General features: G+C 38.7%; 1 protein-coding gene across 4 annotated transcripts in view; it reads left to right on the top strand.

Annotated features, from left to right (window-relative positions):
- Nucleotides 1–17112, top strand: part of DDHD1 (DDHD domain containing 1) — a 464003-nt gene extending 446891 nt beyond the window's left edge. For 2 of the 4 annotated variants that reach the window (XM_069208549.1, XM_069208547.1), the window contains 2 exons: nucleotides 11261–11455; nucleotides 16198–17112. In XM_069208549.1, the coding sequence (XP_069064650.1) occupies nucleotides 11261–11455; nucleotides 16198–16379 (377 nt within the window). In that variant the 3' untranslated portion in view covers nucleotides 16380–17112. The remainder of the gene's footprint in view (nucleotides 1–11260; nucleotides 11456–16197) is intronic. The other 2 variants (XM_069208550.1, XM_069208548.1) reach the window with 2 other exon arrangements.
- The last annotated feature ends 410 nt before the right edge of the window (nucleotides 17113–17522 follow it).

The following is a 17522-nucleotide window of genomic DNA, read 5'->3' as shown; positions in this document are numbered from 1 at the left end:
AAGATCTTGACTATACTTTTAGCAAGCGGGCTGACACTACCCAAGTCATGCTTTTAGTGAGGAAGTACTATGCTGATACTGTGCACAGGTTGCAGTTTGGCATAAGTAGCAATACTGGGTAATACTGCTGCAATGTGATGATAGTCAGAAAGACGTACTAGTAGCCTAGTCGAGTTTTCAGTGAGGGGCTAGTAGTTTCTCACATGTGTTTAAAGCAGGAAATTGAAAATGCCCATGGCATACCTATAATAGGGATTTCGCAGGTATTTTTTTTAACTAGCAGCTTGCATTGTCCATGTGTGTTAGCTGACAACTGGGGACCTAGCAGAACCCAGTCTGGGTGTGAGCGGAAAGCAGTGCTAGGGATTTGCTTATAAGGAACAGAAGATCCTGATACTGTGTTTGACTGTTTTCTGGAAATAGTTGAAACATTCTTCATTAAATTCAACATAAATTCTGTTACTTTAGTCTCTCAAATTATTTAACAGATTTACCCAACACTCAAAACACTATTTGAAATCTTCCAGTTTTGACAATAGAAGCAAGTACTACAATACAGCCTCATATGTTCCTAGCACCACTGAGATCTCCACTCACTGAATGGATCTCGTCTTGCTAGGAAAAGAACTTTGGCCTTGGAAAAGATGACCAATCCATATTTAAATCTCCAGGTGTCTGATGTGTACATAGAAGCGGAATTAAACTACAGATCTGATTTGCAAAAGATACAAACATTGCCATGACGAGTTTTAAATTCTACACCCAGTCACAAAGATTAGGAAATTCAGTGGATGACTGTGCCTAGTTTATGGAAACCTTTGGAGATGTGCCAGTGTGGTGTCCAATTAATAGAACAATGCAGAGGCAAAAAAAACAAAAGGTCATGGGCACCAAAAAAATCCTTCTTTAGCCCCTTAATTGAATATGTGGGTAGTTCTCCCTAAGTCCTCAAACTTCTTTTTTCCACATAAGGTGTCCATGCCAAATTTGCATCTTTTTTCCCCCAATAATCATGGGGATACTAAAGATATCCAGGATTTGTGGATTCCACCTGGAGGAGCCTGAGAAAAAAGCTAAAATGTAGCTAAATTTTGGTGGTTTAAAAAACAAAATAAGGGAAAAGATGCCCTGTGAAAGAGGTGTGTGTGTGTGTGTGTGTGTGTGTACACACACACACCCTAAAAATGGTGTCAACGAAAGGTTTGCTGTACTGAAATCAGCATCTTCCCAGCATTCAGGAGCATGCAGAGCTGTATTTTTAAAAAAAATGTATTTTCACTTTGTTTTTTTCCACAGATTTGCCTTTTTTTTTTAAAAGGTAGCTAATTTTTCTGAATTTTCATATGTTCATCCTACTTCCTGTTTGTGGAGGAGACACGTGTGAAATCCATGGGTGATGTTGGAAAGCCATACATTTTTGAAAAGTAGACAAAATTATAAATTAATCAAGCAGTGAATTGTGTAGCTCCATCAAGGTTTTCCTAATGAATGTCAGTGTTAAAATATGAAAAATAGGTAGGAAATAACTATTTGTGACAGCTTTCATCTACAACTTCTTGTCATGATGCCAGATATACAAAAGCAGTTCCCCAGTACGACCACTAGTCTCTTCTGGTAGGGATAGACAGGGTTCACAGTTTCCCCTAGAAATTGAGGTACCCAGGGCAAACAATTGAGCTGCGTGTTACAATGGTTTTTCACTGCGTATAGAGCAATTCGTATGGTAAAATATAAAGATAAACAAGCTATTTGCAAAGCCAGTAGGTCTCACCTGTGCAAGAGCTATTGGCGCTGCCAATGTGTTTAAGCCATGTTGTACACCAGCGTGGCTGCTTTTCAGCATGGCTGAAAGTTAGTTGCAAAGAGGGGAGGGGAGTGTCATGGAGCGGTGTGTTGTGGAACAGCCTGTAGGGATGTAGAGTGATGTGGGGGCATAGAGAGGAGTAGTGTGTCCTAAAGTTAAGTGGCATAGAGTGGAGTACAGCGAGGGAAAATGGAATGGTGACTTGCTTGCAGTGGAGTGTTGTGGCATAGAGTGTAGTAGATTGTCATAGAGTGGGGTGGAGTAGAGTGTAGTAGTGTGTTATAGAGAAGAGGGAGTTGCATAGAGTGACACAGAGTGACACAGAGTGGAGTGTTGTAGAGTGGAGTTGCACAGAGTGGAGGGGCGTGAAGAAGAATAGAGAGAAGTAAAGTGTCATAGAACGGAGTCGTGTAAAGGATTGTATTATAGAGGGTTGTCATAGAGTGGAGAGGCATGTCATAGAGTTGAGTGTTGTAGAATGGAGTGGGGGGCATAGAGTAGGTGGCATATATTAGAGTGGCGTGTTGTAGAGTAGATTGGTGTAGAGTGGAGTTGGCGTAATGTGGAGTATACATAGTGTGGTAGGGCACTGCCATTAAATTCAAGTAAAACTGAGGCTTTGTTGTTGGGGAATAACAAATCTTTCAGGGCTGCTGACTGATTGCCCCCTGAATTAAGCTACCTTCCGGCCCCTATATCCAAGGTCAGAAATCTTAGTGTCATTTTTGACGAGACACTTTAATTCGCTAAACAAATGATTTTTTTTTATATCTTCTTGTTTCCTTGCCTTGAAAACTCTTACAAAGGTTCTCCCTTTCATTCCTCTAGAATTAAGGAAATTAGTTGTGACTAGACTTAATATCTCTAAATTGGATTATTCTCTTAGAAATCCCTAAATATCATTCCGCTTCTGAGGCCTTGGTACAGCTGCATTGTCTTCCGGTACATAAGCATATCCACTTTAAAGTGCAATGTATTGCATTTAAAGCCCTCCATGGTACAGGCCCACAATTCTTAAAAGATAAATTTTGATGGCATGTACCCGCTAGACCTCTAATATCCTCACAGGCTCCTAACCTGGTAGTCCCTCACTTTAAGAAGGTCCGTTGAGTCGGCCATTGCTTTGTCCATGCAACTTCAAACTATGGAATTCTCTTCCTGCTGACTTTAGGAATTGTTCATCTCTTCATGGCTTTAGGAAAAAGCTTTCGACTTAGCTTTTTAATCTCTGATTCACAGTTTTTACTTCATTTCTCCTGCATCTATTTGTAGCTTAGCGCCATGACACCCTTCGGTATACACGCGCTTTATACAATTTATTTTCATTTCATTACAGACAACACATTTTCAGTTCGAATGACCATTACATTTGTAGAGACATACAGTTTTACTGATATAAGTATACAGTACACAAACAAAAATGTATGGAAATTTTGTCACCTAGTGTATTGATTTGTTTTGATTGTATTAAAATATTTGTTTCCACCACACTTCAGAATTACAAAAAAAAAATCTTAATTTGTGCTTTCTTAATTCCAATATATTTTGAAATATGTGCGCACTTCATTTACCGACATTTACATTTTATTGCCTGCTAGAACAAAAGCCTTTCCTTTCACAGCAAGATTGTCAAATAAATCCGCTCAGTTTGAAGTTAGAGAAAGAAAAGTAAAATGCAAGCTCCCTCAGAAGACAGAGCCTCACATTTGCCACTGTCTTTGGATGCGCAGCAATTGTGACAAGATAAGAACAGGATTTATATACCTGCTTACAGAAAGTCAGCACTTGTGCAAGAATACAGTAAATAGTTATGCTCCGCTGGAGAGATGAACTCAAGCTGGACAGCATAAAACAAATAAACCTATCAAATCGAAAGCAAGAAATTACAAAACACCAAACCAATCGTAAGCAATATTCATAATTCATTAATTCCCAGGGAAGCTTTCAGAATGTTCTCAAGATGTCATTAGCAAACCAAACAGCTTTGCTGTCTGACATACATCGACCTAAAAATGGATATGATGGAAACCTGTATATTTCTGAAATGTACACCAGATACTGAGTTTAGGAGCAATCTTTGTTTGTCCATCTCTGAATTTGTGGATACCTACACTAAAATGTTTGTCTTCTTTCTTTCACACTGACTTACATTTGGACGACACAAATGCAAAGAAATCCAATTGGTAATAACAAATGTAATATTTTGTGTTCCCACACCTCACCCGATACAAATGGTACCACACTGATCTGAGTGGGCCCAACACCTGAGTACACCTCAAAACGCAACCTGGAGGCGTCCTATTTCACCCCACAGGATTCATGTGTTTGTTTCCATGAGTAGCTGTGGATTTTGGGCTTTAGCATAGCTGCAGCTTAGAAAATCCTCCTGTACCCAGACATTTGTGAAAACTAGACAACCACAAGTGTTCAGGGTGGTGTTACTCCTGTGGTTCTAATGAGGTATTTTAACCAGGAAGCCCTCGAAAACCACAAACATTGGCTACACACATTTTGCTCACATTTTTGTGATGGAAAGTTCTTGAATCTGGGGTGAGCCACAAATGTCTTACTACCAGGGTTCTAATAAAAATGGTACCTCACTTTTGTGGGTGGGACTAGTCCTTGTGATAGAAAAGGGCCAAAAACGCAACATGGAATCATTCACCTTTTCAAGTGAAAACTTTTTTGTTTTGTGGTTTGCTGTGGACTTCGGTCCTTCGCTCAGCTGGCACCTAGAGAAACAACTAAACCTGCGAATCTATGAAAACCAGACACCTGGGAAAGTTCAGGGTGGTGTGACTTGTTTGGCTCTTTCCAGGGGATTTTACCCAGAAGCCCTAGCAAACCTCCGCTTTAGCTAAAACCACTCATTTTACTCAGTCCTGGATGGAAAGTTATGGAATCTGCAGTAACCCACAAATTTCCTTCCACTCAGAATTCCAACATTCCTATAACAGTACCACACTTATGTGGGTGGGCCAAGAGACAGGGACACCAAACGCCCTAAAACTCTATGTGGAAGTCCTCAGAAATGTGCGTTTTGTAGGTTTTCCTGGGTGGTGGCACAGACAAACCCCAAAATACACAGCCACCCACATTGGGAAAGCAGGGTGGTTTTCAGTGGAAACATTTGCTGTGTTCATGTTTCATGTTGCCCGCTTTCCTAAGACAGGTGCTAGGTCCACCCACAAAAATTGGGTTTAGTTTTTATGAGGAGACCTGTGGGAATGCTATGTCATTGGCAAATTGTGAATTGCAGCAGACTCAAGAAATTTCCATCACAATACGGAAATAAAGGAGTGATCTTAGCCATTACGCAAAACAGAATTTGCAGGGTATTGGAATAAAAAAGGATCAATGCAAGGTAAACCACCCTGAACACCTTTGGGTGTTCAGTTCTGAAAAAATATATTTTTAAAAATGGAGGGATTGTTAGTACCTTTGAAGTGAAACCACTAATTTACACAAGTTGGTTTTGACATCTCCAGAGGTGCTAGCTTCAGATAGCGAGTACTGATCATAGCATCAGAATACTGAAACCAGGAGTACTGAAGGTGAGCCATAAAGCCACGACAAGGCACCAGCCACTTTGAGCCATTCACATGCCATTGACGCACCACCCACAAGACTTTCATACTGCCAGCCACAGGCCCAGTCCACTACACCAGTGCACTTATTTCAACATGTCTCTGCCATTACGTTCATATGACAGGACGGATTCACCAATCAAGCCACATCTTATCCAGTCACCAAACAACTTGCATACTGCCACAATACATGGCCAGACAAATTGACAGTTGGTGGCTCAACAAGCTTCACAAGTGAAAAAAAATAACTTTGACAATGTTTTTACTACCTGTCAGGTATCTGCTTTCCTCAACGTTCTGAGTGTTACTGAACGGATGCCACGTGATCCTTTACTAACAGTACCATGAGAGCCACATGAGGCTCAGGAAGAAGTCTTTCATGCTCCTTTAGCACACTTACCTGTGCTAAATCCAATCCTTCCGGTTTGTAGATGTGAGATGGTGGGGTGTCCACGGATGCCTCAATGCCTAGATTCCCCAAACTGAGTGACCACATCTACCTTTGAAACTAATGTGTACATGCTGGGGAACACCGTCCTAATTCCCTAAAGAGCATGTCGTAAACTACTAAGGACGTTCATTTCTGGCACACTAAGGACCTGATTATGACCTTGGCGGATGAGATACTCCATCACAAATGTAACGGATATCCCGTCTGCCGTATTACAAGTTCCATTATATCCTATGGAACTTGTAAAATGACGGGTGGGATATCCGTCACGTTTGTGATGGAGTATCCCTTTCACCAAGATCATAATCCGGTCCAAAGTACTCAGTGACAATGTGATGTGTATCCCATCCACTGTTATATGCAGTGCTGTGACTGTAATGCACTTGTCTTATAGTGCAGTGAACATCCACCACGTTTTGAGGGAGGATGAACATAAGCATGACACGTGTAGTGTGTGGCGATCCTATTATTGTTGTGTTTATCAGTAAGGCACGCTGTCACCTTGGAAGGTATCCTGCTGACGCAGGAGCAGTCTAGGCAGATCCACAGACTCACCTAGTTGAAGAGCCAGGTCTTCAGCTTCTTGCCCAAATCAAGTATTTTAGAGGCAGCACAGATGTTTCAGGGGCAAGCCGTTCCAAGCTTTTGGGGCAGGGAAGAAGCCACTACTGCGTGTTCTGGTGCTGGATATGCATGTGATATGTGCAAGTAGGAGTCTGGCTGAGCGGAGGTGTCTTTTCTGAAATCTGAGGTGGTTGTTGAGGTGTGGTGGTCTAGTGTTGTGTAAAGGTTTTAATGTATGCATGAGGAATTTGAAGAGATGTGGCATGTAGTTGGATTTTGTACCTATTGTAATCACAGAAAAGCCCAAGATTCTGCATAGACCTAGGCAATCTAAATCATAACATTGTCATAGACAACTTTCTCTGCCAAATATTAGTGAGCTCATCTTAATTCTTAGGGGGGGGGGGGGTTTACCGTGTTACAACTGAAAAAGTAATTTGTACAAAGTTTCTTAATCCCATACAGGGTTTATTCAAACACTATAAGGCACAATTGAGTTAATGTGGATGCCTTTCGACCATCTTCACCTACAACTGTGTTTCAAAGAAAGATGACAAAAGATTTCAAGGGATTAACAACCTAATTTATTTTCAAGATGACATACTGGCGAGACTGCGAAAGGCCAAAATAAAACACTTAGGCAGGCCTTAGACAGTTTAGCTGAGTCGGGGCCAACGTTAAGAAAAGAAAAATGGAAAGTGTTTGTTGATGGTGAAATTGGATACTCAGGTTAAACGTTATCAGCAGGAGCAGTCAAACCTAAAACAGTTTCTGAAGGCTATAAAATTAACTCCCTCTCTGCAGGACAAAAGTCATTTGATGTCATTTATAGGCCTCATTGAGTACTATGCCAATTTTTGGGGAAACGGTTTCTGATTAAACGTAACTTTGAAAGTACTGTTGAGGATGGGTATTAGTTTCGGATGAGTGTCAACAATGTTGTGAAAAGATTAAGGATGAGATTTGTAGTACTTGGATTTTAGTCCAATCGGGCACATTTTGAAATCTACAATTTTAATGCCCTACTGATCAACATCCAGACCAAAAGATTGGCACTATTAGCAGCTCAATTTCAGGAATGGAGATAAATGAAACAATAGGAACATTGTGACCTACTGGAAAGGGGCAGTTTTGCAAAAGGTTTGGATGAAGGGTTCAGCAGTTTTATAATGTTCTGAGTGAGAGGAGAAGGGAATAAAGAAGATAAGAGTAGAGAGATTGGTGGTGATGGATGTGTGAGAGGATGCGAGGATACTGGTGTGAGTGCCTTGCACGGATAATGGAGTTGGAGGCATTTCTCAGCATGAACAAAGAACTCAGAGGGCCCCACTCTATCTTACATGAGTATGTGAAAGATTAACTATATTTATCTGGCTGTCCTTTGGTTTTCATCTGGCTTTACCCTGACCATGCACCTCTTTGCCTGCACCTAGATTCCTCAGCAGCCTACTGCCACTGGCCTCTATCTAGGCCATCCGCTCCACATATGATCAACAGTGAGGATTCACCACTGATGCAAGATATTGCAATATGCCCATATTCACTCTAATGATCATCAGATTTCATTAGCACCCCTGTGTATAATTTGCGCTTGCCTTGTGTCTACCATCACTTTGATTCCCCATGTTTTGCTCTGTTAGTTTTGTCACTGTTTTACTACATTTTATCCAACTGTTGTTCTAATGTGGTATTACAGCTACTGTAAAAAAACTTTCACTCAGTGTAGAGCATGTCTAAATCCTTAGGCAGCATTTTACAATATTGATCGCTCTTCTAAACTAGCTTACTGTACATGCTATGTTGCCTGTATGTATTTTTAAATGGTTGTACACAAGAATATATATACAAGCTTCAATAAAATATTTTTCTTAAATATGGAGCACAAACATTTATGAATCAGTTTTCTTGATTGAAAAGCAGACACTTATAAGACACTCCTTAGTACGTTTTTGAGGGCCAGTTTCAATTTAACACACTCCTCGTTAAATAGAGTAGAAGGCAGAGTAGACCAGTTGAAAAGTTTATAATAATAAAAGCATGCAATGGCTTTGCACTCACTGACCTCAAGCCATTCTAAACCATTGTTATATTAAGCCTTAAAAAATAAAGATGTAACCACATTTTCAACAGATAAATGAGAAGACCATTGAGAGCTAAGCAATGTTATCAAACTTTGTATTCAACTTATTAGGCTGATGTGGAGACCCTAGGTATATAGGTCAGCCTAAACTTTCATCAGATTAAAAAACTATTTTGGGGCCATCCAACAAAGTAATTAAAAAAAGTTTTAAAAAACAGATTCTCTGACTGTAAGTAATCCAGTTTAAATAACGAAAATATGCATTTATTAGCTGCATAAATGCAAGTACTGCAACTAATAAGCATTGGCTCTCTTGACACCTATTGGCTTTACCAGTGCTTCTTTTTTTGCTCCAGTTGGCCATCATAAGATGCCCGTTGAGCATGTGTGCAGCAAGCTATTAAGAATGGAGCTGCTTTTAGTTTAAGTAAAATTATTGAAAGATGGCCATTGTGTATACATGCACACATTGACCATTTTGCTTAAACTAAAAGAAACATTCACAGGATAGCCACTGTGCGTGCTTATGAATAGGGGCCCATCTTGAGATGTGTGCTTTCCGATGCAGTGGCAAAGTGGTGCATGAACAAGAGGAGTTGTGGGTAATTCTTATTTTAATAAACGAAGCGGATGGGAAACGTGTGGGGCATGCAGAAATAGGCAGGGTTTGACGTCCATAGTAGAAGCATAGATTCATCCAAATAAAACACAGTTACACAGTGAGACCAAAATGCTACTTAAGTAGAATGAACACAATACTAGGGAAGAAAATCAGTAGAATTAGTAAGCAGGGAACTGAGATGGAGAAGAAAGCCATTGAAGTATAAGCGAGGATGGTCAAAAAGCCTAACTCTAAATTGAACTGTTAGACAACAGACAGCTTAAGCTGTCTGTAACAGTTTAAAAACTGCTGTGAAATTAAAATGGCATACTTTTTTAAAACCTGTTTTAGTTCCTACTTTTTAAAAGTAGTGTGCAAAAGACAGACATGTAGAATCTTTTTTTTTTGTATATCAAATTATAATATATGACCGTCCTGGAGGTTTTGTAGCACCCTCTGTACTCTTCGTAGGTCAGTTGTGGCTTCTAATAAGTCTTCTGCTCTGTCCTTGGTTTACTGTAATTAAACAAAAAGGAGCACTGTGTTGTCCTCTGATATACCTCTGTATTTATCCTTTACACCTACAGCAGGTGTTTAATTGTGGCTCAAGTTAGAGATTATAATGATTGGTTTGTAAATTTGATGATTTTCACGTGCCACATATGCTTTCAGAAATCCCAAAGCCTGTTTGGGATATGTGCCTCAATACTTAAAGACAAATAGATTTCTCAATGTTTTTACATAAAAATTTGATCTTTGAAAGGTGATACTGTGGTGTTGTTTTCCTCTCTGTTCATTCACATTCTTCAAATATATCCCAAATATCTGAATCTAAAGAAGCAAGACCCCACGTATTTAAGGGCATGGAATGTTATGACAACCTTGCATATTAAGGAATAAAGCACCCTGTTTTATGAGTAAAAAATGTATCTTCCTTGGAGTTTTTGACTTTTAACAGAACTTGATTTTGAAGTTATTTCTCAGTATGCTCACTGGATTCCTTGGTGATTTGTGAAATCCTTAAAAAGTGTCAGGGGTCCTTTATCCTATCTATTACTTACTTATTTGACTACATAAAAATCAAAAGATGTCTCCTTTTTTCATTCTATGGTAGCCAGCTTATCATTTGGTGTTCCTTTCTGAGTTTTTATTAAGCACCTTCACAGTAAAAGGACTTTTATTTCAAAAATAATTCTCCTATGTGAGTATGAAGCCATAGTCTCAGCAGGAATTTGTGAATAAGATGTATTTTAAGTAAATTGCTCCAACTTACTTATTGGGGTGTGGAATTTCAGAACCTATCTACTTGTCCAAGGGATGGCATGCTTTAGAAATCTACATGTTGCGTAAAAAAATAATGATAAATAAAAGTCTCACTTGGTGCCTCGCTGGTAGTTGACAAAGAAAGACAGCATTCATAGTACGTCGGAGCTTTGATAAAGCCTCTCCATTCAAGTCGAGGCTCATATTATATTAAGGTTTGGGTTTTGCCAAGGCTCTGTTTATGCCACTTTTAAGCAAATAAACATTAAGGGGCTGAAAGTAAGCAGGAATCGATAGTTTCAGGCATGGAATGACGTGTGTGTCTGTGCACTACCTCACACTTATGTTTCTTCACCAGCTCCTCTCCAGCCTTTTTTCTACATTGGCAAAGGTTGGACATTTACTCCAAACAAGGGTAGAAGTAAATACTTTTCCAGAGCGGGGAAAAGAAGGGAGGGGGGTAACTAAAGTGAATTTGCAGTAGGTCAGCGGCTTTCCGTGTGAGCAAATATACAACTGGGCCCCTGTGTGACATTCTTAAAGAATTGGGCCCCTAATGTATTTTTGTGCTGCCCATAATGGCTCATCAAGCACGTTTGCCCTATATATATGATCTTTATTGTTTGAATAATAAAATCCATTACCAAAAACCTGTTGTCTTTGACCCTCAATAATATGTCCTGTGCATCTGGCAATGTGAATACCACACTCTTTATTTTAGTAACTTTCCTTAAAAGCTTGTTTTGTGGTCTTTTCTGTCTTTCATTCAGTCATACTCGTTACTTGCTGTTGTATTGCTATGATTAAAGTGAATTGTGTTGTCCTGTCATGATCAGGTAGCCGGATCCTCTTACTTGATGTTGTTCATCTTCATTTGTGACTTTTTGTTTTGTTTGTATGTTAAATCTAGGTGCTGCTAGCATTGGAAAGGGCCTTGGAGGGATGTTGTTCTCGAGATTTGCACGTTCTAGTGCAGCTACTTTACAATCCTCTGAGACCACAAAAGACGGAGCAGATGGAGAAGAGAAGAAGGCTGTATTTTATCAATCTTCTACAGGCACACAGAGCTTTCCACACAGCAGTTCTGGCTTACTCGACTCCACATGTTAGTCATACAAAATTTATATTAAATACTAAAGTATTTTCTGTAAAGGATTCTTAAGTACATAGTTATGATTAAAAGGGGTTGTTTTGTTATCTGTTTCCTTGTTGCTCTTTTAACGTTTTATTGCCAACATAAATCAGTTACCCTGCCCCAGATTTCATACTGAGTGCTTCAGTGTTGGCGGCCACTGTGCCAATGCTGTTTGTATGCATCAGCCTCGGTTTCATCTGGAATTGTAATTTCATTGTTATTTAGAACACCTTACACTTAGGCAGTAATTCAGTTCTCCAGCTTTTCATCTTTCTCAACTTAAATATGATCTGCCCAGATACAGAACATGAGTGCTTGTGATTTCATAGCAACACATATAGAGTACCAGTTCCATTTCCCCATAATTATTCAGTGTAAACTTTTACCATGAATGTAATGTTCTATTTGGTAGCCAGGTAGTAAAAAGTCCTTATTTATTTGTGATTTGCACATGATCTTTCTGTTAAGGTGTAAATGCCATTAATCTTCAGAATTGTCATTGTTGGTTTTTGTACAACCTTTGCTTGATCTTCCTTCCCTTCACACATCCTAGTGCTGTTTTTTTCTTAAATTACTGTTTAGCTGGGCTATTCCCACCCCGAGTTTCATTACCTCTCTCCAGTGCTGTTCTCCTGTTAGCATTTTCTCACCGTCCTCATTCTTCCCTGTCTGCCTTTGTTTTTGGGGGTAACATCTCTGAAACTCTTCACCCATTTATAAAATCAATTGATTCACCCCTTCATGCTATTCCTTTTTTGTTGCAGAGTCTTTCTATATCCTGACTCTCCTGACACTCGTCATATTCAGACTCTCTTTTTTGAACTCTTTCTGTTTCCTCTACCTTTGCCTTCTTGCTTCTTTTTCTACTCTAGTGTTTCCCCACAGAGGTCTACACTTTTTTTTAGCTTATTTCTTAACTGTTTTTGCTGGTTGTATTGTTTTCCACTAAACTGCATTTCTTTTCATTTGATTTTCCAGTAAATGGGTTTTGATTATATAGATGTTCAGTTATTTTGGTTCTCAAAAATAAGTTTCTATTAGTTTTTCTATAAATGTACATATTACAGCTAAACAGTACCACTGCTTGAGTTTAGTCATTGTGCAGGAGCAGCTTGCCAGAGTACACAAAATAAAGGTTTCCTGAATTTAAGGTTACTGTTGGTGTGATACGTGAGTGATTTCGAATATTACATGTACGAGAATGATTATTTCCAGAGGAGGGGGGTTGGGGAATAGTACTAAATAAACAATGTGTCGGTATTTTGGCGAGTGTGATGCCTGATCCTGCAGTTTTTCTCCACCCCGCTTTTTTTTTTTTTTTTTTTTTTTTTTTTTACTTTTACTTTTACCACTGCTGTCCTTGAGAGGTATACTTCCTTTAATTTGAAGATATCAAAAGGATACTGGTCTGTCAGAATGTCTGTGCCCATTTAACAAGGCTGAGATTTATTCATGAGATGTTGAATTGAGGGACATGACTGGGATCCACCTCAGAGACAGGAAAGGAAATCTTCGGAAGAACAATTGTTTAGCTTGCACTGAATGCTTTATTCAGAACAGAGAAGAGGATCAATTTTGTCCTTCTCCACCTATGGGAGGTTCAGGCCTGCCATCCCCAAGCCTCAAAATGCTTTCCTCTCACTGTTGATATTCAGGCATTCATCATTGTATCAGTTTTGTCTCTTGATGATGAGGTTTGAGGGCTCTCCTGTCTGACATCGATGACTTTGCACTTGCACTCTTGTCACTTTTCAAGCCCCCAGTGTCAAGGTGCCATTGCTTTTAATAGAGACCTGCTATCACGTTGAAACATTCTTTCACTGTGTTTGTGATTTGTATGATTTGAGAGGACAACCCAGCCTACAAAATACTGACAAATATTAATTTTAAAAGAAAAGTGCTTCAGAAGATGAAAGTATTAGGTGAATAGACATAGGTTGACTACGTCTTTTTATTTAAATTGCTGTTTTACCTTGTCCAAGATGGGGAGGAACGCCGGTGCAAATATGGCCAATTCTTAAACATTTCCACCTAGATATCCAAGTGATATTTAAGTGTAATTTGATTTGGTTTTAGTTTTATGTAGCACTTGCTGACACTGCCAACAGGGAAGGAAAAAGAGGCATATCAGTTTAAAAATAGATTCTGTGTAAAAAGTTCTTAAGGGATTTCCTGAAACTCATCAAGTCAGGGCAGTTCTTTAGATTTAAGGAAAGACAATTTGAGCTGTGCTGTTCTAAGAAAGAAGCTCCTGTCACCCCGAGGCCTGTTTGAACCTGGGTAGCACAAGGTTATTGTTTGCTGAGGATCTGAGACTTCGAGACAGTCTTAAATTATAAACCTGTCCTGAATATATTTCGGAACTTTCTTATGTATGGCCTTAAGCGCTATGCAAATTGCTTTGAATTTTATTCTCTTTGTTACGGGAAGCCAATGCAGTTTTTCAATGGTCTGAGAGGCAGATTGATATTTTGGAATATTCAACAGATGCCAGGCAGCTGCATTTTGAAGAACCTTGTTTGTATCTAAGAACAATGTGTTGCCGTTATCTAATTTAGATAATATGAGAATAGTGACTACTGTCTTCTGAAGATCAAGTGGAATGAATTTACAAACCTTTCTAATTGTTCTTAAATCTTAGAAGGTTGTAAAGGCTAGTGCATTGATGTGGGATTGAAAAGTACGTATTTTTTATCCAGGAGTTTACCCAGATTCTTAACTGCCTGCACTGGAATTGGAGGTGATCCCATTTCCTGAGGCCACCATTTAGGGTTCCAGTGTGAAATGTTGTTCCCAAAAAGGTGGACTTCTGTTTTTGCTTGAATTCAGCTTTAGACAGGGCTTGTTCATCCAGATGCCGATTTGCGTCATACAGGAACTGAAATTAGTGGTGGTTTCATATGGATTATTGGAAATGGATATCAGTATTTGAGTATCATCGGTGTATGAAATCGCCAAGTAGCCAAAAGCTTTAATAAGTTTAGCCAGAGGTGTAACATAAAGATTAAAAAGAGTTGGACTTAATGAGGATCTCTGCAGCACCCAGCAGGGTAAAGAAAAATAATCTGAAACAAAGCCGTCCATGGCAACCTGATGCACCCTGTCGGCGAGGAATGATTCTATTAATCTTAGGGCCGGGCCACCTATCCCTAAACTTCTGAGACAATCAGTCAAAGTTGAGTGGTCAACAATATCACACACTGCTGACAGGTCCAGTAGAGACAATGCAGCCTTGCCACCGTCATCTACGATAGATCTCAATTCCTCTGTGGCAGCTATTAGTGCAGTTTCTGTACTGTAGGTTTTTTTTTAACCCATATTGACTGCAGTCCAGAAGGTTGTTGGTGTCTAAAAACATAATTAGTTCCACATTCAAAGCTCATTCTAAGATCTTAGCTGGGAGTGCATTAAAACTCCTTATCAGAATTTAAGTTACAAATCTTCATTCACAGAATCAGGCTTTGTGGAATTCTGTTGTCTTAAAGTTTTCTCTTTTTGGTCCAAGATCCACTAGTATGACAAACACTCAACCAAAATAAATGGATAAGTATTAAAGGGTCAATTTAGTGAATTATGCCAAAATAGCCTCATAGCCCAACCAAACAGACACACAGGAATGCTTGCTTTAGTTGATTATTGGAGATGCAGGACTGGGTATAAGACAACCGTTTTTGTCTTAACTGGATAGTCTCTTTAAGATTGAGGAAGGGAACATTCTAGGGTGGGAAACCTGTGGTAATAAGGAAGAGCCTGCAAACAAAAAATATTTAAATAAATTCTCCATCAAAATACACACATACCCCACACACAGACGCCACACACGACTTTTCAGTGTAGGAAAGGTAGCACTTACATTTATTGGATGTATTTCTCTACAAGGAAGCTTTATCCTGGTGAAGAAAAACATTAATCATAAAATGAATTGGCATTTTCAACCTAGGGGATAATCCACACAATTATGTTTTATGATTTGTAGTACTTCTATAAAGCTATGACTTGGATAGATTTCCAGAAATGCTCCTCACATTCTTTGTGAATCCCATGAAAATTGTGTTTCAGTAACAGGAGTAGTCTATTATGTCCTGGTGAAGACTGGTGGAAGTGGGTCTATTAGTTGACTTTGGGCAAAGAAGGTAAAATCTTCCATTCAGCTGTTGGTTTTACATTTTTCCTATTTGGCAGTGCATGAGTGGACATGTGGTACTAGTATAATTTCCTTTCTTCAGAAATCTTCACCTTTGAAATCTGAATTGGCCTGCTTTTTGTTTGTTGTCTTTTTTACTTTTTGGAATTAAAATGTTTATTTTACTTGTGAATTCCTTAATTAACTCAACTTTTTACAAACCCAGTAATTTGAAGTACCTCTAGGCATTGCTAAATATTATGAAAAATGTAAAATAAGTGACTGTATGGAGGACTTTCGTTTATTTTTTTATAAACATTCAGTATGGTTAATCCTGAGGAATAAGATTTCTGCCTTTTGTCAATGGGTGGGACTTAGAGAGGAAAGGGATAATATGGGGGTACAGACCTACTTAACAAGTCAGGCCACATGACTGACCATAATAAAGCATCAACAGAGCCAGCCTCACCACTTTATTTAGCCGTATGACATGTTAGAACATAAAATAATTTGATAGTTATTCAATGCTTTTGATCTATGTTTGGGGTCTACACATCATAATCTGATTTACTTTTCTTTTTTTTTCTAGTGGAGTTGGAGCACAGGATTGATTTTGAGTTACGAGAAGGTCTAGTGGAAAGCAGATACTGGTCGGCAGTGACTTCACACACTGCATATTGGTCATCTATGGACATTGCACTTTTTCTTCTTACCTTTCTATATAAACAGGATTCTTTAGAAGAGGATGAACAGAATTCAGAAGAACTCTAAATGTTACATAAACAAACTTTTAAAACCAAGGTCTTGGCATAGAGGGCGTTCTGTTAGAATGCCGTGTTTAAGACACTGGTGTCCTGTTTAGGTGCATGTTTGACTGTTACTTGGTTTAAAGACTGCAAAAAGAATTTGTACTGGAGCACCTCTAATTTTATTGACAAACGTTTTGAAATAATTTGATCTAAAGTAATAAATTCTGATGATTCAGCAGGGAAGTGCAAGCACTGCATCTAGATGTTTAGGTGGAATATGTATGAAAGGGTTCCGATTTCTTATAGATATTTAGGTTGTTTATATTGTATGATTTAATCAGCTTTGAAAAGAAATTGCTAATGTCTCCATATTTAAAATGGAACCTCTCTTTCAGTCCATCCTCAATCAGAACTACATATTCCAATAATCTGAGCTCAAATTCGCTATTTTGATCAGGTTGTAACAAAAAGGCATAGCACATATTTCAAGACTACTAACTTTTGATTGCCTTTTAATAGTTTTTGTTTGATTTTAGGGTATAAACTAAATATGTGTTGTTCCCCCCCCCCCCCCCCCCTTTTTTACTTTTTTTTAATTTATTTTTTATGTTTTACTTTTTTGGGCATATTGTAGATTTATTTTCAAAGTACCTTTTTTCAGAAATTCATATATATCTTTATACAAAACAGAGTATATGGATACTGTGGCACTTTTGAGTGACTTTTTCCATTAAAACCTATTTGTGGTTTCACAATTATTGGTTGTAAGATTGTGTATACAATATCATGATGTTCTCAAATACCTTCTCACCACTCTCAACTTAAGAATTATGGACCTGCATAGGGAGAGTTTTCTGAATCGCTCTGGTAAATAGGATCATGCATATTGCTACAAAAAAATAAAATGGCTCAGAAGTCAGCCAATCTCTCTCTACTGCTCTTGCTTTTTCTCTCTCTCTCTCTCTCTCTCCCTCCCTCTCTTTGTCTTTCTCTGTGTGTGTGTGTGTGTGTGTGTGTGTGTATATATATATATATATATATATATATATATAAATGTTCGGTGGCATGTGTAGCTGCAGATACACATGCTGTGCAATATCCTGCCATCTAGTGTTGGGCTCGGAGTGTTACAAGTTGTTTTTCTTCGAAGAAGTCTTTTCGAGTC

Source organism: Pleurodeles waltl, chromosome 9 (assembly GCF_031143425.1).
Source record: "Pleurodeles waltl isolate 20211129_DDA chromosome 9, aPleWal1.hap1.20221129, whole genome shotgun sequence".
NCBI lineage: Eukaryota > Metazoa > Chordata > Amphibia > Caudata > Salamandridae > Pleurodeles > Pleurodeles waltl.
This window is presented reverse-complemented; position numbering and strand designations above follow the sequence as displayed.